We start from the raw sequence: 21,517 nt of genomic DNA, 5'->3' as shown, positions 1-21,517 counted from the left end.
TCCAGAACTAAGATACAGAGATGGACTGAAGGTTGAGTGCAGATCACTGGTGACTCAGCACCTGTCCCTGGGTCCTGTCATATCCTCTCTATCACACTGAGAGGAGACAGCTCTGTCTGACACCACTGGAGTCATAACAGCTCCTTGACATTCTCTCATTTCTAGACTTGTTTGGAAGACTTGTCTTAGGTTACAAAGATTTACAGTTGAAGTCGGAAGTTTACATACACCTTAGCCAAATACATTTACTCACTTTTTCACAATCCCTGACATTTAATTGTAGTAAAAATGATCTGTCTTAGGTCAGTTAGGATCACCACTTTATTTTAAGTATGTGAAATGTCAGAATAATCGTAGAGAGAATTATTTATTTCAGCTTTTATTTCTTTCATCACATTCCCAGTAGGACAGAAGTGTACATACACTCAATTAGTATTTGGTAGCATTGCCTTTAAATTGTGTAACTTGGGTCAAATGTTTTGGGTAGCCTTCCACAAGCTTCCCACAATAAGTTGGCTGAATTTTGTCCCATTCCTCCTGACAGAGCTGGTGTAACGGAGTCAGGTTTGTAGGCCTCCTTGCTCGCACACGCTTTTTCAGTTCTGCCCACACATTTTCTATAGAATTGAGGTCAGGGCTTTGTGATGGCCACTCCAATACCTCGACCTTGTTGTCCTTTAGCCATTTTGCCACAACTTTGGAAGTATGCTTGGGGTCATTGTCCATTTGGATGACCTATTTGCGACCAAGCTTTAACTTCCTGACTGATGTCTTGCGATGTTGCTTCAGTATACCCACATAATTGTCCTACCTCATGATGCCATCTATTTTGTGAAGTGCACCAGTCCCTCCTGCAGCAAAGCACTCCCACAACATGATGCTGCCACCCCATGCTTCACGGTTGGGATGGTGTTCTTCGGCTTGCAAGCCTCCCCCTTTTTCCTCCAAACATAATGATGGTCATTACGGCCAAACAGTTTTATTTTTGTTTCATCAGACCGGAGGACATTTCTCCAAAAAGTATGATCTCTGTCCCAGTTGCAAACCGTAGTCTGGCTTTTTTATGGCGGTTTTGGAGCAGTGGCTTCTTCCTTGCTGAGCAGCCTTTCAGGTTGCTCAGGGTAGCCTAGTGGTTAGAGTGTTGGACTAGTAACCGCAAGGTTGCAAGTTCAAACCCCCGAGCTGACAAGGTACAAATCTGTCGTTCTACCCCTGAACAGGCAGTTAACCCACTGTTCCTAGGCTGTCATTGAAAATAAGAATTTGTTCTTAACTGACTTGCCTGGTTAAATAAAGGTAAAAAAATGTCAAAATAGGACTTGTTTTACTGTGGATATAGATAAGTTTGCACCTGTTTCCTCCAGCATCTTCTTAAGGTTCTTTGCTGTTGTTTTGGGATTGATTTGCGCTTTTCGCCACAAAGTACATTCATCTCTAGGAGACAAACACGTCTCCTTCCTGAGCGGTATGACGGCTGCATGGTCCCATGGTGTTTATACTTGTGTACTATTGTTTGTACAGATGAACGTGGTAACATCAGGCATTTGGAAATTGCTCCCAAGGATGAACCAGACTTGTGGAGGTTATTTTTCTGAGGTCTTGACTGATTTCTTTTGATTTTCACATGATGTCAAGCAAAGAGGCATTGAGTTTGAAGGTAGGCCTTGAAATACATCCACAATTGACTCAAATGATGTCAATTAGCCGATCAGAAGCTTCTCAGGCCATGACATCATTTTCTGGAATGTTCCAAGCTGTTTAAAGACACAGTCGACTTAGTGTATGTAAAACTGGAGGTGAAAGTACGGTTTTATCATTCTTTTTTATTCCTGCATCGACCCGTTCACTAATTCATTCCTTTATCTTCCCATTAATGTTGCCCTTCTCTGAGTTCTGAATTGTCATCATTTTCCTCATTGGTAAAGACTGATCGGTTTTCCGTAGCAGTTGCTTAAGAGAGATGTAAAGGGGTTATTGCGTTATGGAGCTTTGTTCCACGTCTCAGGGTTTACTGTACATGACTGGAAGTCTGCCATTTTAGGAGACCATTATTTAAGAAGTGGGAATGGAGCCCGAGTAGCGCGCGGTGAAACTGTGAGGCCCTAAAGCGCCGGCTAAGGAACACGCCTGGTGTTTAGATTCCATTTGGCAGCTGCTGACAAGCTCATTATGGCGGTCTAGGTGTGGCACGGCTTTGATCGCCTCTTCAGTTGGAGACTCATATAAAAACAAGCACACAAGCAGGGAGACCTGCCGTGAAAAGAGCCGCTGACGCCAATCTCAGTTTTTCCTTGAGTGGATTAACTCCCCATATTGAAGAGGTGCGAGAGGGAACAATTGCCTTTAATGGCTCTCTTTATAAGAGCAGCTTGTCTCAGATTAAGAGGACAAGCCGTAAATGTCAGCACGTCTTATTGCTGAATGAGGATTTCTGAAGCGTTGATAATCCTCCATCTGTGTGGAATGAGGACCACGTTTGAATGGCCCAATAAGTGTGGAGTGTTTTGGAGCCCTGCCTTTTGGTAATGGTCGGTAAACATGAATGTGTCTCTTTGTTATCCAACCCAAAGAAAATGTCACATGCATAGACCTCAATATGTAGTAGTAGTGGTTCAAAATCAGAGGCATGAAATTAATTATTGATTTGTACGCATTCTACATTTTCCTCCCGTTGAATGATGTGTTTACATCAGATATGTCCAGTAAGCATTGTAGTCGTCAAATTAAAGATGTATTGACCTGTGTTTTTAATGATTCTCCAATTTCATCCCTCTCTCTGAATTGCAGGACAATGTGAGGGAATCAGGTTAGATTGATTCATGTATAGGATTTAGAGACAGCCAGTCTACTACCTCAAAAAGCTCCTACTTCACTGTTTGTCTTATGATTGTTACTAGCCAGTTAACCATCCTATTATCTTAGACAGTCAAGCATCCTAGTATCTTAGACAGTCAAGCATCCTAGTATCTTAGACAGTCAACAATCCTATTCTCTTAGACAGTCAAACATCTTATTACCTGAGACCGTCAACCATCCTATTATCTTAGACAGTCAAACATCCTATTATCTTAGACAGTCAAACATCCTATTATCTTAGACAATCAACCATCCTATTATCTTATTTAACACTCAACCGTCCTATTATCTTTGACAGTCAACCATCCTATTATCTTAGACAATCAACCATCCTATTATCTTATTTGACACTCAACCGTCCTATTATCTGAGACAGTCAACAATCCTATTATCGTAGACAGTCAAACATCCTATTATCTTAGACAGTCAAACATCCTATTATCTTAGACAGTCAACCATGTAATTCCACTAAATGCGTTGGGTTCCCTATAGAGGGTTGATGCGTTACCCTGGTTCCGACAGACTCCTACACCTCAGACACTCAGACTGGCAGCAGGATCTGCTGGGGAGGGAGAGCAGGGAGAGGACACAATGTATCTCAGCCAAATTAACCCCTCATAAGTAGTCACACACCAACCACCATGCCATGCTTATGAGTCTGGACATTGACTACTGTGAAACAAACGTTTTCCACAATGATGGAGTCCCTTCCCCTCCCCCTCCCCAACCTATACTGTACCTCTCAGGCTTTCACGATTACGGGTTTTACTCTGCGCCCAGTGACCAGAGGGGAGCGCCCTGCTCCTTTGCGGACTATGGCTCCCTGGGGCCCCAGGCGGCTCAGATGCTGCACAGTGAGCATGCCACCTCCGCCTGCAACTCCCCCCTCCAGCACCTGCACAGCCCGGATCAGTTTAAGAGCCCAGGTTTGTATGTGCATCTCTCTCATCCACCGTCTGGACTGTTCAGTTTGACTCATGAAGTTTCCTCCATACAGATGATCTATGCAGTTTTTTGGTTGACATTTTTTGGGGGGTCTTTGACGAGGAAAGAAATAAATGCGATAAGGATGAATGTCTTGCCAGCAATGCATTGCATGTTTATTCCTTCTTTTCATTTACAATGTAACTTTTCTGTTTATTTGTGAAGTTTGTTCCATGCTCCTGCTTTGCTCCAAGGGGATGATGACATGTATGTTTTCCTCCATACACAGAGCATGGGAGGTAGGGGACTGGACTACAATGTCCTCTGTGAGAAAGCTCTCATTTACTTTTCTTATGTCCCCATCCACCCAATTCAACCACCTGGACATTTGAACCTTTTCGATTTCAACATTTGAATGAGAGTGAAAGACTGACTGACTGGGAGAGTGAAAGGGTTAGTCAGTGAAGGGTTAGTCAGTGAAAGGGTTAGTCAGTGAAAGGGTTAGTCAGTGAAAAGGTTAGTCAGTGAAAGGGTTAGGCCAGTGAAAGGGTTAGTCAGTGAAAGGGTTATCCAGTGAAAGGGTTAGTCAGTAAAAGGGTTAGGCCAGTGAAAGGGTTATCCAGTGAAAGGGTTAGTCAGTGAAATGGTTAGCCAGTGAAAGGGTTAGCCAGTGAAATGGTTAGTCAGTGAAAGGGTTAATCAGTGAAAGGGTTAGTCAGTGAAATGGTTAGCCAGTGAAAGGGTTAGCCAGTGAAGGGTTAGCCAGTGAAATGGTTAGTCAGTGAAAGGGTTAGTCAGTGAAAAGGGTTAGCCTGTGAAGGGTTAGTCAGTGAAAGAGTTAGTCAGTGAAATGGTTAGTCAGTGAAATGGTTAGTCAGTGAAAGGGTTAGTCAGTGAAAGGGTTAGTCAGTGAAATGGTTAGTCAGTGAAAGGGTTACTCAGTGAAAGGGTTAGTCAGTGAGAGTGTTAGCCAGTGAAAGGGTTAGCCTGTGAAGGGTTAGTCAGTGAAAGGGTTAGTCAGTGAGAGTGTATTGGAAATGATTGAGTGATGGATAATTGTTTTGCGAACAACTAGGCAATCAGAAGACTTGTTTTGTTTATAGATTAAAGTAACATTACATCCTAGCGCAGTCATATGCATAATTTAGCTATTACATTACAAGTGGCATGTTTCAGTATGATATCAGTGTGTGTTTTTTGCAGAAGCGCTAACATTTACCTTTGCAATTTGGTGTGTCTTTCCCAAGGTTGTGTTCTTTACATAGTGGAAACTATATGTTGCATCCAATAAGTCAGTGGAAAGCAATTGTGTTTCTATGCCATTTCCTCTACAGAAAATACGTAGCTATAACAATTTAATTTCAATTGATTACCCTCATTTTAAACCACATTCAGGGTCAGCATGTGCTATTCGTTTGGTCATAGGTTTGTTCCTGATAAAACTGACAAGAGATGTAATTTCACTAAATTGCATTTGATATTTTGAGGAGTAAGTGTACATGAGAAAAACCATGTTGAGAGGAAAATGTTGTGAGAAGTGTTCCTTATTGTGCCCAGCTCAGGGGATGTCAGGCAGAGAGCTGGAGATGTGATTTGGTGGTTTTGATCTGATCCACAGTAGATATTTTTGGGCTCACTGTATGTTCTTGTTGTATCGCTCTTCAAACAATCTTACTAACAGTGAAACAGATGATATCAATGAAAATATGCATGAGTTTGACTACTGGTGTGGCTCTCTCCTGACCAGATCTTATCCTCCCGTCCAGATGAAATGGCCATGTAGACTAGAGACAGTAATGATGTCTGCTGATGATGATGACCCAACCAGACAGACTAATGGTGCCGTCACTGATCTGTAGAGTCCTACTCTATTTTACCAATGAAAGAGTGGAGTGGAGGAGTGGTGACCAGCAGGCAGCGGCAGGTGTTGAGGCCCCCCGCAGTCCGTCCCTGTACTCCTCACTAGTCCTGCCTCATTGGCTTTGGCAGCAGACAGGAAAAGACGTCTTTAGGCCCCGTGCTTTACAGCGAGGATTACACAGATCTCCTGGTTTGGAGGCCGGCCCATTCTGGGTGGAGATTTGTCTGCCTGCATGACTCATTGGGATGGATCCCTTCAGGACTCCACTGTCTGTCTGTGTCCTAGGGCTTCACAGGAAGATGGCAGTACTGCAGGCCTACATCCACCTCTCCATTTACACACAGAGTGGTGATAAGGGGGGTTTGATTACACACAGCTGTAGAGAAGAGAGGGTCTACATCTAAACGCCAAGGTGCTGAATGTGGGGAATTGTATAGTGTGTTGATTCTTTATTTTTTTCTGTGCTTGGCTGTAGAAGAGGAAGTGTTTTGTGGTTTTACTCATTTGGTAAAGGCCCGTTGTGAATGGCTCCTCCCAGTTTTCTAATGATGCCCTGTGGGTAAAGGTAGGGAAGCTGAGACAGACGCCCAGCCACCAGGAAATTACACAATTGTAACTGCCAGTCTGAATAGAAATGCTTTCATGGCAAATGTTAATTGTAAACCACCTCCACCCCTGTTTACCTTCGAGAGAATACTTCCCCTGTTGCCCCAAGTGCTTTCAGACTGTGAATACATTGATGTATTTTAAAGTGCAACTCAATAGACGTGATCACACCAGTCAAACTACAGTCTACAAACTGCTTCAGTTATTAAGACCCAATGACAGGACATAAAACATAGCCATATGATCCTACAGTGGATAAACATCATCGTATTGACCTCCTGCTTTGTCATTGCTCAGATACTTCAGCCCCAATGATGTATTTTTCTGGGGAATGTTTGTTCATATCTACCCACCCCAGTCTCACAGACACAGTCGTATCTACAAATATCACCAGGTTGGCTTTTTTGTTGAACCTACTTTTTCAGAGTTAATGTTATTTTTTGCTGGAAAATAGGAAAGCAGTGTAGGCATATAATTACATTTGTATCAGCACCTTTCTCCCTTATCCACACAAACACTTTGTCAGAGCAGAAACAACATACAAAGTGACATGAATAAGACCCCAGCGAGGGGAGTTGGTGTGGAACAGACGAGTCACCTGTGTCTTTAAAGATGCTGTGTAATCAAAGGCTGGCTCGTTAAATTAGCATGGGCGCCGCGAAGCCACCAGCCAACCCCAATAAGTGTAACTCATGTTTTGCTATTAAACTTAATGACTGAGGCCATGTAGCCCCGAGGTTTAAGGAAAAGCATCAATCCTGTTTCCCATCGGGGTGCGGTGCTGTGCGCCGTTCAATAGAATCCAATAATTATAAGAAATTAGGATTACCGTTTAAACTGAAAATAGCTGTAATTGCTTAATAAGCAAGTTTATTAAGTGCTGTTCCATACAGACCAGAGCCGTGAGGCCAGCCATAGGAATGGCTCCCTCAGTAGATCTCTATGGTCTGGGACAGGTTCTCATTTTACATTTAGGAAGAAACCCACTGTAAGAGGGATTTTGTGCTTCTCACAGAGTTAGTATAGATAAAGTGATGTGCCACAACTTCTGAAGGACTATAGCATCTGATAAGGGTGTGTGTTTTGCATTTCAATAGCATCTAAAGCTTGTTTTTGAAGTGCCATGCAAGGCATCCCTGTACAGTACAGATCTTATTAGCCTCATGAGCTCAAAATCTGGCATCATGTATATATTTCTATATTAATCCCCAAACACATAGCCTACAGATCAACTTTCCGTTTCTGTAGGAGATATGCCACAGTCAAGAGCCTCAGAGCTCCACCGTGTTTCTCTTTTCCTTTTCATTTCATTTCTGCATTTTCATGGTTTATTTCTCAATGGAGGTGAGATGGAGGGTGAATGTGAATCTGACAGCGGAGGAGATTGAAGTGGTGTAGCAGTTATAGTGTTTTAAGACATCACTGTGCCCCCAGCTTAGTTTTATTTCGCCAGTGTTATTGGCCATCGCTGGGCGTCTGGGTTTTCAAAAAGCCTTTTTATTAGTCAGACTCTCTCCTAGCCACAGGGCATAGGTTAGAGGTCACACAGAGTGGTTCGTTTACATCTCCACATTGTGTACCTGTGGATGAACTCAGGGCAAGCTTTTATATTTTGTATATTTCCCAGGGTTTATATCTCCTCTGTCTGTAGAACAATTGTGTCCTTTGTTTTCTTGCAGGAGTGGAATTTTTAACAAACATAATCAGAACTCTTTCTGCAGTTTACTGAAATCCTGAAGTCAGGAAATGGCCAGGCCAAATATGCATGGAATAGATATATATATATTGTAAGATGCAATGAAAGAAAAAAAGTGTCTATGTACATTGGAATGTTTTGTCCAATCAGGTTTTTGTCTAATCGTGCAAATAAAAAAACATCAACTGGTGTTATACCAACATGAGTATAGAATCCAAAGCAACTAAGCTGCCCCCTTAACTATATGGCACCTCTTGAATATTATAATAATTACCAATCAAATGAACACTTGTCAACATACATAACTACACCTTAATAGTTGGTAGCATGGTCCAAGTATCTCTGGTGGTCTGCTTACAGTTTCTATTGTGCATGATTGTGGTGTGAGTGTTTTCACTGTATAGTATACGTAGCATGTAGATATCTCTAGAATATCATACTGGATTCATCTTTTACATTGCTCTTGCCGCCTCAAGCCTGCAACATTTCATCTGTCAATCCCCAACAAAATTAATGCAGTTTACGTGTAAACAGGCCTCAAATGGCATTACCAATTACTCACTAATGTGTGTTATGTTTAATTATAGTATTGATTAATATACTTCTTCCCAGACATGAGTTCAGTAATGTATTCTTGGATGTGAATGTCTATATTGTGGAAGAATGACCCAGAATGAACTAGCTACATATAAGTTATCACCTGTGCTCTGTGAAGGACCGCGGTGGAACTGAATTGTTGCCCCCCTGCTGTGCTCTATGTACAGGGGGAAACCCAGCTCGTCCTGGAGGCTTCCCAGGTGCCAACAGCCCAGGGCCTGTAGCCGACCTGTACGGCCCTGGAGGCCAGGACTCCAATGTGGCTAACTACATCAGTGCTGCTAGCCCCCAGGCTGGCTCCGGCTTCGGCCACAGTATCGCAGTGAGTACAGTACACCTTCTCTGTCCACTGACCATGCTGTCTGTCTGTCTGTCTAGCCCGCACGTGTCAATCTCATTCCATGGAGGTCCAAGTGTCCCCGGGTTTTCGCTCCTCCCTTGTACTTGATTGATGAATGAAGGTCACTGATTAGTAAGGAACACCCCTCACCTAGTTGTCTAGGTCTTAATTGAAAGGAAAAAACAAAAACCAGCAGATACTAAGCCCTCCATGGAATGAGTTTGACACCCCTGGTCTAACCGATTAGACTGCTGTCCTTATACAGAGCATTTCAAAAGTATTCTGACACCTTGACTGTTTACACATTTTATTACGTTACAGCCTTGTTCTAAAATGGATTAAAAATAGATGTTTCCCTCATCAATCCACACACAATAACCCATAATGACAAAGCAAAAACTGTTTTTTCGAAATTTTAAAAATTTTAAACTGAAATATCACATTTACATAAGTACTCAGACCCTTTACTCTGTACTTTGTTGAAGCATCTTTGGTAGCGATTACAACATTGACTATTCTTGAGTATAACACTATAAGCTTAGTATACCTGTATTTGGGGAGTTTATCCCATTCTTCTCTGCAGATCCTCTCAAGCTCTGTCAGGTTGGATGGGGAGCATTTTCAGGTTTCTCCAGAGATGTTCGATCGGGTTCAAGTCCGGGCTCTGGCTGGGCCACTCAAGGACATTCAGAGACTTGTCCCGAAGCCACTCCTGCGTTATCTTGGCTGTTTGCTTAGGGTCGTTGTGCTGTTGGAAGGTAGAACTTCACCCCAGTCTGAGGTCTTGAGTGTTCTGGAGAAGGTTTTCATTAAGGATCTCTCTGTACTTTGCTCCATTCATCTTTCCCTCGAACTTGATTAGTCTCCCTGTCCCTGCCGCTAAAAAACATCCCCACAGCATGATGCTGCCACCACCATGCTTCACCGATGGAAACAGGATGCACCTGAGCTCAATTTCGATTCTCATTGCAAAGGGTCTGAATAAGGTATTTCTGTTTTTTATTTTTTATAAATTAGCAAATAAATCTAAAACCCTGTTTTCCCATTGTCATTATGGGGTATTGTATGTAGATTGATTATTATTATTTATTTAATCCATTAAATAAGGCTGTAACGTAACAGAATTTGGAAAAAGTCAAGGGGTCTGAATACTTTCCAAATGCACTGTACATAATGTATGTGTGTGGTAGTGTTACAAGGAGGCAATGCATACTGCGCTCCCTCTCTACTTGTGACTGGGTTCACCACTAACTACACTTCAGAGGTGTATGAAGTGTTGTGTCAATCAAACTTTTAAAAAGATCGAATGAGATTTGACTGAATCAATCAGTTGGTGAAGATCAGAGGGCTGGTGTGTTGTCCTGTCAACAGTATCAGACTTATAAAAAAAGATTTAAAAAATGAGGAAAACAATTGAGGAAGAGACTGTATTAATTAGAGGGAATTAGCAAATTGCCCACATTGTATATATCAAGTGAAACTGAAACATGATATCCCATCAAAAGCACAACGCTGCAGAAAAATACATTTAATTGGTATTTTTTCTGGCAGAGCACAGCTTTCCTTATTAGTTGTCAGCTGTGCCATGTCTGATTGGTTGAATCTTTGTCCGTCTCAATTTAGGAAGAAAGACAATGTTTGTTATAGAATTTACTGAAGCACTGAAGTTCACTTACACACACACTATGAAACCATTTCATTTGCTCAATGTTAAATCTTGTTACTGACCTGTCTCTGCTAAATTGGCACTGCCAAAGTTTCTGCATTCTCTTGAGTTTGTATCCCTCGCTGCCAGTCACCTGTCTCTTTAAACACTGTGAACTTGTTCAACCTGACACCAGCTTGTTAGTGTCTCCTAGTTTACGCGCGTCAGAAAGAGAGTGGAAATGTCAGGAGTTGTTTTCCGGATTTTAGTTTCGGATGTATTCTCTGGGAATGAACTGCTTCAGAAATACTTAGAACTCTGAGGACTTAGGAAAACAGTCATCATGAAAGTATAAAAGGAACGTAGGCCCATTGAACAAGATTCATTGCAGAAAATTCTTTAAAACACTGTTAGAATGGATTTTTTAAATTGCCTGCTTGCGCCCATTGTTTTGGGTTCTTTTGTTTTAACCTTTTCCGTTTGTATCCATAGTCTAGCTGACTCAGATAAAGGTTGACAGTGCTTTCAATCAATTTGGATTGATAGTATTGCACATGGGATTCAACTTTTGTTGTGAAGATGAGAAAATGTTCATTGTCTAAACACTGGTGAAAAGAAGGCCCTTTAACAATGTTAAATTGTATTTCGACAGTACATTTGAAGGAAGATATGATATATTTGATGCAGATATACTTTTTTACACAAGAAAAAAGGGTTGTGAAATGTGTTTTTAATTTTTACTTCAGTTGTACTAAATTCCATTAAACCTAATCCTCCTTAAAATGACTCAATGATTCGAACAGAGTGAAATGAACCAGTGAAGCGCCGTGGCAACCTTCAGTGTGCAGGCAGATGAAGTCTCTATCCACAACATTAAGAAGGGAAATGATTCAGAACTAAAATGACGTTTTTAAATTAATTTCTGTGTTACATGCAGCCAAAAGATCACATATTGGAACTTGACAGGTTACAACCTCATGGATGACTTCAGTCACTTTGACTTGCCACACGATCTCCCAGTTTGGTGTAATAGCACTGACTAGAGAGACGTCAGACGATGTCAATGCTAGAACAGTTCCTGTGTCATAACCAATAATAGATTGGGCTCATGCTCATTTGTCCCCTTGAATTTGAATTGAACAAGATGACAAAGAAAATGAATGGCTAATGAACATTCTAGATATTTTTGGGTGTGTTTCATTGAAGCGTTTATTTAAACCTTCCTTAACTTGTCACAGACACAATAGACAGATGAGAAACTAGATAACTGGCTCAGTTAAAATAAAATACTCATTGATGTTCTGTTGTTTCTGCTCTCTAAGAATGCTGTGTCAGTGTCTCAGTTCACTGATATGGTTCAGACAATGTGGTTGATTGGCATTATGCAGAATGACTCATTATGGAAGATTTTGTTTGACGATGCTAAGTAGCTTTTGCATGAATTGAATTTTAATTGATTAATATTGTTTATGTTGGCATGAATGAGTATACGTATGTAAAAAGTGAAATCTTATGTCCCTCACAGGTCCTTAGGCCCTGTGCAGTAGTTGGCTGGGCTGGCCCCTATGGCCTTTACTGTGTTGAGGGATTGTAATTCTTCTCTTCAAAACGCATTGACCTTGAATTTGCCTCTATTCACCCTCTTCTCAAGCGCTCCTTTTGTTTTGTCTCTATTTTCCTAATGATACATTTGATATATTTTCTTTCAATCACCCTTGTAGCTTTTTACTCAGCTCAAGCTCTCTTCCATCTGTTCATTAGAATGAACTGAATCATTTAGAAGATGTGAACATTCTGTCACCATGTGGAATTGACCTTCAGTAGTTGTGGTGTTTTGAAGATCAGTGAATAACAGTATAAACACCCTCGCTAAGTAAGACATCTGTCAAATGCTACAAGGGACAGGTTCTTCCCCCCTAAGAATAAAAAACACATTTGATTTATGATGATTGTCTGTTGCTTTAGTGATCAAAATGATGAACAGGAACAGAGAATACCCATTCATGCTAGCGGAACAAAATGGATACAATACAATGTACTAACTCTTTTTTTCCTTGAAATGCATACTGACAAAGGTACTAACTGTATACTTTTAGGGCCCGTTGATTGCGACAGCTTTTACAAATGGATACCATTGAACAGGTGTTCGGTTGCCATCTTATTGGAGGTATTATATTCCATTTATATTGTTCAGCAGTCGTTTCTGTAGATTTACCTCTACTCTGTTACTCCAAATCCACCTCTCCTTTCTTCTGTTAAAATACATACAGTAACCCTCTATTTCACCTCACCATGCTACAAACTTGTACAGGTACAGAAACACGCTTGTTTAATATGTCTATTAAGCTAAATGCATGCAATAGCAAATTACTACATGCTTTTACAAAACAACATGATTCAGCTTTGGTTGTGGAACTTGTCCTCCCTGATTGACTGTGTACACTAATCCTATAGGCCTACATAAATGGAATAACAATAATTAAGTTATTGGATTAATTGACTGTGTACACTAATCCTATAGGCCTACATAAATGGAATAACAATAATGAAGTTATTGGATGAATTGACTGTGTACACTAATCCTATAGGCCTACATAAATGGAATAACAATAATGAAGTTATTGGATGAATTGACTGTGTACACTAATCCTATAGGCCTACATAAATGGAATAACAATAATTAAGTTATTGGATGAATTGACTGTGTACACTAATCCTATAGGCCTACATAAATGGAATAACAATAATTAAGTTATTGGATGAATTGACTGTGTACACTAATCCTATAGGCCTACATGAATGGAATAACAATAATTAAGTTATTGGATGAATTGACTGTGTACACTAATCCTATAGGCCTACATAAATGGAATAACAATAATTAAGTTATTGGATGAATTGACTGTGTACACTAATCCTATAGGCCTACATGAATGGAATAACAATAATTAAGTTATTGGATGAATTGACTGTGTACACTAATCCTATAGGCCTACATAAATGGAATAACAATAATTAAGTTATTGGATGAATTGACTGTGTACACTAATCCTATAGGCCTACATAAATGGAATAACAATAATTAAGTTATTGGATGAATTGACTGTGTACACTAATCCTATAGGCCTACATGAATGGAATAACAATAATTAAGTTATTGGATGAATTGACTGTGTACACTAATCCTATAGGCCTACATAAATGGAAGAACAATAATTAAGTTATTGGATGAATTGACTGTGTACATTAATCCTATAGGCCTACATAAATGGAATAACAATAATTAAGTTATTGGATGAATTGACTGTGTACACTAATCCTATAGGCCTACATAAATATAATAACAATAATTAAGTTCTTGGATGAATTGACTGTACACTAATCCTATAGGCCTACATAAATGGAATAACAATAATGAAGTTCTTGGATGAATTGACTGTACACTAATCCTATAGGCCTACATAAATGGAATAACAATAATGAAGTTCTTGGATGAATTGACTGTACACTAATCCTATAGGCCTAGATAAATGGAATAACAATAATGAAGTTCTTGGATGAATTGACTGTGTACACTAATCCTATAGGCCTACATAAATGGAATAACAATAATGAAGTTCTTGGATGAATTGACTGTACACTAATCCTATAGGCCTACATAAATGGAATAACAATAATGAAGTTCTTGGATGAATTGACTGTACACTAATCCTATAGGCCTAGATAAATGGAATAACAATAATGAAGTTCTTGGATGAATTGACTGTGTACACTAATCCTATAGGCCTACATAAATGGAATAACAATAATGAAGTTATTGGATGAATTGACTGTGTACACTAATCCTATAGGCCTACATAAATGGAATAACAATAATGAAGTTCTTGGATGAATTGACTGTGCACACTAATCCTATAGGCCTCTACATAAATGGAATAACAATAATGAAGTTATTGGATGAATTGACTGTGTACACTAATCCTATAAGCCTACATAAATGGAATAACAATAATGAAGTTCTTGGATGAATTGACTGTGTACACTAATCCTATAGGCCTACATAAATGGAATAACAATAATGAAGTTATTGGATGAATTGACTGTGTACACTAATCCTATAGGCCTCTACATAAATGGAATAACAATAATGAAGTTATTGGATGAATTGACTGTGTACACTAATCCTATAGGCCTACATAAATGGAATAACAATAATGAAGTTCTTGGATGAATTGACTGTGTACACTAATCCTATAGGCCTCTACATAAATGGAATAACAATAATGAAGTTATTGGATGAATTGACTGTGTACACTAATCCTATAGGCCTACATAAATGGAATAACAATAATTAAGTTCTTGGATGAATTGACTGTGTACACTAATCCTATAGGCCTACATAAATGGAATAACAATAATGAAGTTCTTGGATGAATTGACTGTACACTAATCCTATAGGCCTACATAAATGGAATAACAATAATGAAGTTCTTGGATGAATTGACTGTACACTAATCCTATAGGCCTACATAAATGGAATAACAATAATGAAGTTCTTGAATGAATTGACTGTGTACACTAATCCTATAGGCCTCTACATAAATGGAATAACAATAATGAAGTTATTGGATGAATTGACTGTGTACACTAATCCTATAGGCCTACATAAATGGAATAACAATAATGAAGTTCTTGGATGAATTGACTGTGTACACTAATCCTATAGGCCTCTACATAAATGGAATAACAATAATGAAGTTATTGGATGAATTGACTGTGTACACTAATCCTATAGGCCTCTACATAAATGGAATAACAATAATGAAGTTATTGGATGAATTGACTGTGTACACTAATCCTATAGGCCTACATAAATGGAATAACAATAATGAAGTTCTTGGATGAATTGACTGTGTACACTAATCCTATAGGCCTCTACATAAATGGAATAACAATAATGAAGTTCTTGGATGAATTGACTGTGTACACTAATCCTATAGGCCTACATAAATGGAATAACAATAATGAAGTTCTTGGATGAATTGACTGTGTACACTAATCCTATAGGCCTCTACATAAATGGAATAACAATAATGAAGTTCTTGGATGAATTGACTGTGTACACTAATCCTATAGGCCTACATAAATGGAATAACAATAATGAAGTTCTTGGATGAATTGACTGTGTACTGTTGCTTTCTCTCGTTTGCATTAATGGCAGATGATTGGGTTTGTTCTCCGTTCACTTTTACTGTACAGTACAGTTTGTAATCTGGGACGGAAACATGCAAGGCAACTAGTATTTTGTCATTACTGCCCCCCAAAATATTCCAAAACATGTTAGGGACTTAACACTTTTGAAGCCTGGGCTGTCTACATACAATGCATCACTCAGGCCAATATGTCAAATAAAGCAAGCACATGACATGTCAAATTCAGTGTAATTCCTATTGCCTGTGGTTGACGTTGTTGGATAGGGAGTCATCTGAAGGTAATAGCCAATGTTCCAGTTATGAAACTCACTAATATAATTGAACACACTCAATTAGCACCCTCCTTAACACTGATGCTGTTCAAAGTGCATGAGGCAAGAGAAAGCAACAGTAATAGATGCAATCTGTGTAAACTGGAATTCTGGGAGAATGAGTTCCTGATAGCTTTGCTTGTGATGACCTCACTATAGTAGAATGCAGTTGTGGTCTCTCGTGCGGGTGTGGTTGTGTGTATATACTGTACATGCCTCACTGACTCACTCATAGTGTTAGTATAGTACAACGTACTGTTATACGAGGCTCATGTTGTTTTCTTAGTATGCTAGGTTATGGTGAAGCTTAGGTGCTCATGTTGTGTGCTCATGAAATGTACATGCTCCTAATTGTTCCACTGCATCTGTGTTATTCAGCAGAGTCTATCTGGTGGTCCAGGGAAGACAGACCGAACCTTCTAATTGGCTCTGTGTACAGGTGATGTCATCCAACTTCAAGCACTACAGCATCACCCAGGAGAAATGGTGGAACCACATCAAAAAAATCATCTCAGAATGGAAAGAAAACTGCTGTACCATAACCCAAACCTGTAACCTGACAACCTGGTTTGTTATGACATTTCTTGATGATTTCATTCACTTTTTTCCCTTCCTTTTATTAGTTGTTTGATTAGCTTTACAGAGAGGCATTTTGGTTTGATCCTAATTACTTGTGTCATTTTTTGATTTTCTCTTGTAGTGTATGTATGTAAATGGATATGCTTCTCTCTTTCGGGGGTCATAGTCGAGAATGTACGAAGCAATGTGTTCACATTTGGTACCAATTCGTTTAATCAAAAAAGATCAGCGCTTTAGGTGTCTTTTTGCACATAAAAGAAATCCAAAGTGGAAAGTCTTGGAAAAAAACATCAATTTCATTTCAAATGAAAATTCGAGAGGGTAACTAACTAATAAATCTTAGTAGCTGTTTTTAATTATTGTGATGTCTCATTGTTAACCATAATTACCTATTTTTGGGCAATACAAAGAGGACTCCAATATTTTTATGGTCCTTTTTTACAAGTGTTGTTTTTGTTGTTTAGAAAAAAATATGTATACTATAAAACATTTCATATACATTGTGAATTCAAAGACTTAAGAAAAAGAAATGTAACTGTAAATACTATTCCAGTCATTGCATATAACCAACTCGATGAGAGAATAGCATATTTTTGTGATGGTGTGTCAAAGAAATGTTCTAGCGCGTGAATAGGAAAAAAATCTCTAAACAAATATTATTATCCTTTACTGCTCAGAGACAGTGACTACCCCAGTGATGGACACAACACATTTCAACACTGATGGCTTGCTCTGTAAATACTCAAGCTGAATAACTTTACAAGTGTCAAACCAGTGCATTTACAACTGGTGAGTTCAGCGCACAGTTTTAAAATGGATAAAAGTTCATCGGTATCTTTTGTCTAACCAAGTGTTATTTAAGAGATCAATATTATTTGAGTGATCATTTAATCCAAAGCACACTGTACTTAGTGTTGAAGAATAGAAGTGGAGCCTAAGCATTTTACAGTACTCTGCGCATCCAGACACTTTTATACTCCTGAGAGAAAAGCTCAACTTGTTGTTTGTTGTTTTGTTGTTGTTGTTGGTTTCCTCCTGCTTGTTCCTCTTAAGTTTGGGACTCCATCAGTTCTCTTTTCAATGAATTGGGAAGGAAAACAATTTGATACCATACCTCAGCCCTGTGAGTTATACCTTGGAATCGTTGAGAGGTTTCATTTATTTTAGTGGCAAATAGATTCAAACATTGAATGGGGGAAAAAAATGTATAAATCATTGCACTGTGAGCAGTAAAGAAAGAACAGGCCATTTCCTATTTGCACATGTATATGTTGGCTATTTAAAATGGTCCTGTCTCTGGGGTGAAGTATGAAGGATTATTGGATGTTGCTCCTCTCTAGAATAGGCATACACAAACAGCTTGGCAAATAGCAATTAACTGATTAATTACTACCAATGTGTTGTGGTCATGTCTTTGGATTTCATTGTATTGTGTACGCCAACTTCTAATCTAAAATATTGATGCTATTTTAGATCCAGCCAATAGAAGACACTGAATAAATTATTCATCCTGGTAACCATAGCTACTGCGCTAATTTCTTACACAGTATGTGTAGGGACAGGTTTTGCTCAATTATAGAGACATTTAACGACATGCTTTAAAGTGCAGTAAGATTTGTAAACATGATGATGGAATGAGTGGTGTATATTCTGATGTACTTTTCCTGCTGCAAATATGTTTGACAATTCATTTCACCTGATGTTTCATTTCATTATCTCTTTGGTTCAGAACAACCAGGTGAAGAAAAATGCTGGGTGCTTTTGAATGATGTGGAGATATGATCAAGTAATAATTGAAATGAGAAAACGGAAGAGAAACATTGTAATGTTCAAATGTAAAAGGAAAAAAAGAAATACAAAACTTTTTTTTTAAAGAAAAAGATGCTTCTTCACTGATTTCAATTTTGAATCAGGGGATTTTATTGATATTTTTGTGGTTACTAATTGTAATATGATATTATTAAAATGTACTGTGCATCCATCGATTTCTCTCTTTCCATTCCCTTCCCTGTCACCACATACAATCTTTTGTTGATCATCCATGTATTTCAATAGTGTGTATAAAAAAAATCACACAAAAAAAACAAACAAAAATGAACTTGTAACAGAGTGCTGTCTTTGATACCAGTGTAGTGGTCTATGCTCTTCTTTGTCGTTCTCTCTTTTTCTGTCTTTTTCCTCTCCTTTCTCTGTCACATTCTCTTCCCCTCTCTCTCGCTCTCTTACTCTCCTCTATCTCCTTGTAATTAGTCGTAGATGTTATGTAAGATAATACTTGTAGTTATTAGTGGATTTATGACCAGTAAGGATAGAACTTTCTCTTATTATCAAAAGTTTGACATACATTTGCAAACAGTTATTTTAATAGCAGTTCCATGTCATTTGTTCCTCGTATGTCTTTTTGTGTGTGTGTGTGTGTGTGTGTGTGTGTGTGTGTGTGTGTGTGTGTGTGTGTGTGTGTGTGTGTGTGTGTGTGTGTGTGTGTGTGTGTGTGTGTGTGTGTGTGTGTGTGAGTGTGTGTGTGTGTGTGTGTGTGTGTGTGTGTGTGTGTGTGTGTGTGTGTGTGTGTGTGTGTGTGTGTGTGTGTGTGTGTGTGTGTGTGTGTGTGTGTGCTTTACCGATCTCACATGGTTTCAACTAACCAAAGCTCTCACAGAAGAATTATAGAGGATCAAATTGCTGTAAGATGGAATTTTAAACAAGGCATTATTTGGATCCCCTCCCTTGAATGTTTAAAAGGGGTGTGTCATACTACCTTAAATGTTAACGCTGGATATGCTAAATGTTTATTTTGGATGACTTTTTCACAGGGACACAAGCTATAATTAGGAAAAAGATTTTATGTGAAAGCAACAACAAAAAACATATTTTTTAGAAAGTTCTAACATATTAATGATGATTACTACAATAATAATAATAATAATATTAATAATCATAACACTACTAATAATAATAAACTGTAATATCTTTTAATGTTTTTACACTATATCCCAGATGCCTGTATGGCTCTACTATTTTTGGATTACCACTCTGTTTTGAAATGTTTCTGCCTTTCATTTTACTCATAAAAACATACTTTTTTTGTGAATACTTTTTTTAGTCCCTGAAAACCAGCGCTTTATTCTAATCAAAGTTAGGTGTATGTTGTCTGTTAATATTGTTCTCACAGATCTCGACAGACATGCTTATTACATCACAACCTTTGGAAAGAATTTGAAGTCATCTAGCTTTTGGATGCCATTACATACTTGGAGCAAAGATGACACAGAATGAATCTTTCTAACGATTGTTTCATACCTGGTGAAGGTGGTCGACACGGCATAAACTTGAGATACTCCTGAAGATTGTCTTCAGTTAGTTCACCTGTAGTTGAATGTCTTCAAACAGTAGTTCAGTTGGTCAGTAAAACTGTAATGTCTGTAGCAGGGGGGCGGTGGGTTACAATTGGGGTATACATGTAAGCTTAGATATCCATGTATTTCTCACTCGTAATAGTTTGCAGCACTTGAATATATGTATATATTTCGACCTTTGTCAAGGATTTAGTTAATTGGACGACAGAGAAAGTCAAATATTATGGGTGAATTCAATTAGACTTATACAGGAGTTGATAATAAAATAGTAGTTCTTAGAGGAATCAGTTCATAGATGTACTGTTCACAAACAACATGTTCACAAAGAAATGAAATGTATGTGGAACTGGCAGGATGAAATCAGCACAAAGGTCTTTAGCAGTTGGATTGAATAGATATGAGTAGCATATACTTACTATAGCCCATGATACCATTACAATGCCTTGAGGATCTTAGTCTATAGTAGACACCTCCTTTGATTAAAGTAAAGGCTGGTCATCCCATTTAAATAGCTCATTCCCCTTTGATCTGTGTTCAATATTAGCTTGGACTTTAAGGTAGCATGCCTCTGTTGCTGTCATTGTCTTTTTCATTGACAGCAGTTTACAGCTGATGAATGTTACACATCTTACTATACTAAAACAAATCCATTGGAAAAATGTTGGTTTGAGAGAAAAAATCTAAAATAATGTTAAAAAACGACCTGGAAGGTGTTGATATTTGTGTTCGACCTTGTTCATTTAAACTTGAATCTTGAGGCAAGTGCTAGGCAATGGCCAATCATTTCATGCCATCATCCATGAATCACCATCTCCCCCATGTTCATTAGTCTGTGTACAGTACATATATGTTATGTTATGTGTCTGACCTGTATATCCCTCATGTGAACATGTTTGACTAGATGAGAATAGTGATCCCTCTGTATTCTAGACACAGCAAAGCCCTATCTCCCCTGGGTTTGTATAACTTAGTAGCCAACACTGTTTTCATCCCTCGCTGTCAAAAGAGTCAACGTTATGGTGAGCTAGTGTGCTCAGTTGGCATTGCATTGTCTTCAAAATTCAAAATAGACCTTGTTCAGTGGTCTGGCATAGGTAATACATTATGAATGACTGTTAACCAATAAGTGAAACATCCTCTGGTATATTTTGGATACTCTCAACGTGTGTGGATCAGAGTGCACGGTTGTTATTCCAATCTGTAGTAACGTATGAGGAAAAGTGAGCAGTCTTCTATGACTCCACAGCATAATGAGGCTATTGTCCTGCCACGTAACACCCACTGTTTTCCAGTGTGGAGGAGCAGCCTTCCACTGAGCTATCCTCACTAATCTGCTGTCTTGCTCCTGATTTGCCTTGCCCATTCCTAACACTTGCCCATTCCTAACACTTGCCCATTCCTAACACTTGCCCATTCCTAACACTTGCCCATTCCTAACACTTGCCCATTCCTAACACTTGCCCATTCCTAACACTTGCCCATTCCTAACACTTGCCCATTCCTAACACTTGCCCATTCCTAACACTTGCCCATTCC

The 21,517-nt window shown here is 38.8% G+C and overlaps 1 protein-coding gene across 19 annotated transcripts in view; it reads left to right on the top strand.

The window, feature by feature from the left end:
* Window positions 1–18,609, top strand: part of LOC118391807 (RNA-binding protein Musashi homolog 2) — a 390,497-nt gene extending 371,888 nt beyond the window's left edge. For 4 of the 19 annotated variants that reach the window (XM_052510961.1, XM_052510958.1, XM_052510959.1 and 1 more), the window contains exons 12-14: window positions 3,603–3,782; window positions 8,708–8,862; window positions 16,428–18,609. In XM_052510961.1, coding sequence (XP_052366921.1) covers window positions 3,603–3,782; window positions 8,708–8,862; window positions 16,428–16,472 — 380 coding nt within the window. In that variant the 3' untranslated portion in view covers window positions 16,473–18,609. Of the gene's footprint in view, window positions 1–3,602; window positions 3,783–8,707; window positions 8,863–12,621; window positions 12,693–12,795; window positions 12,837–16,427 lie in introns of all 19 variants that reach the window. The other 15 variants (XM_052510962.1, XM_052510960.1, XM_052510952.1 and 12 more) reach the window with 10 other exon arrangements.
* The last annotated feature ends 2,908 nt before the right edge of the window (window positions 18,610–21,517 follow it).

This window comes from Oncorhynchus keta, unplaced genomic scaffold (assembly GCF_023373465.1).
Source record: "Oncorhynchus keta strain PuntledgeMale-10-30-2019 unplaced genomic scaffold, Oket_V2 Un_contig_6244_pilon_pilon, whole genome shotgun sequence".
Lineage (NCBI taxonomy): Eukaryota > Metazoa > Chordata > Actinopteri > Salmoniformes > Salmonidae > Oncorhynchus > Oncorhynchus keta.
Note: the sequence above shows the minus strand (reverse complement) of the source record. Positions and strands in the feature narration are given on the sequence as shown.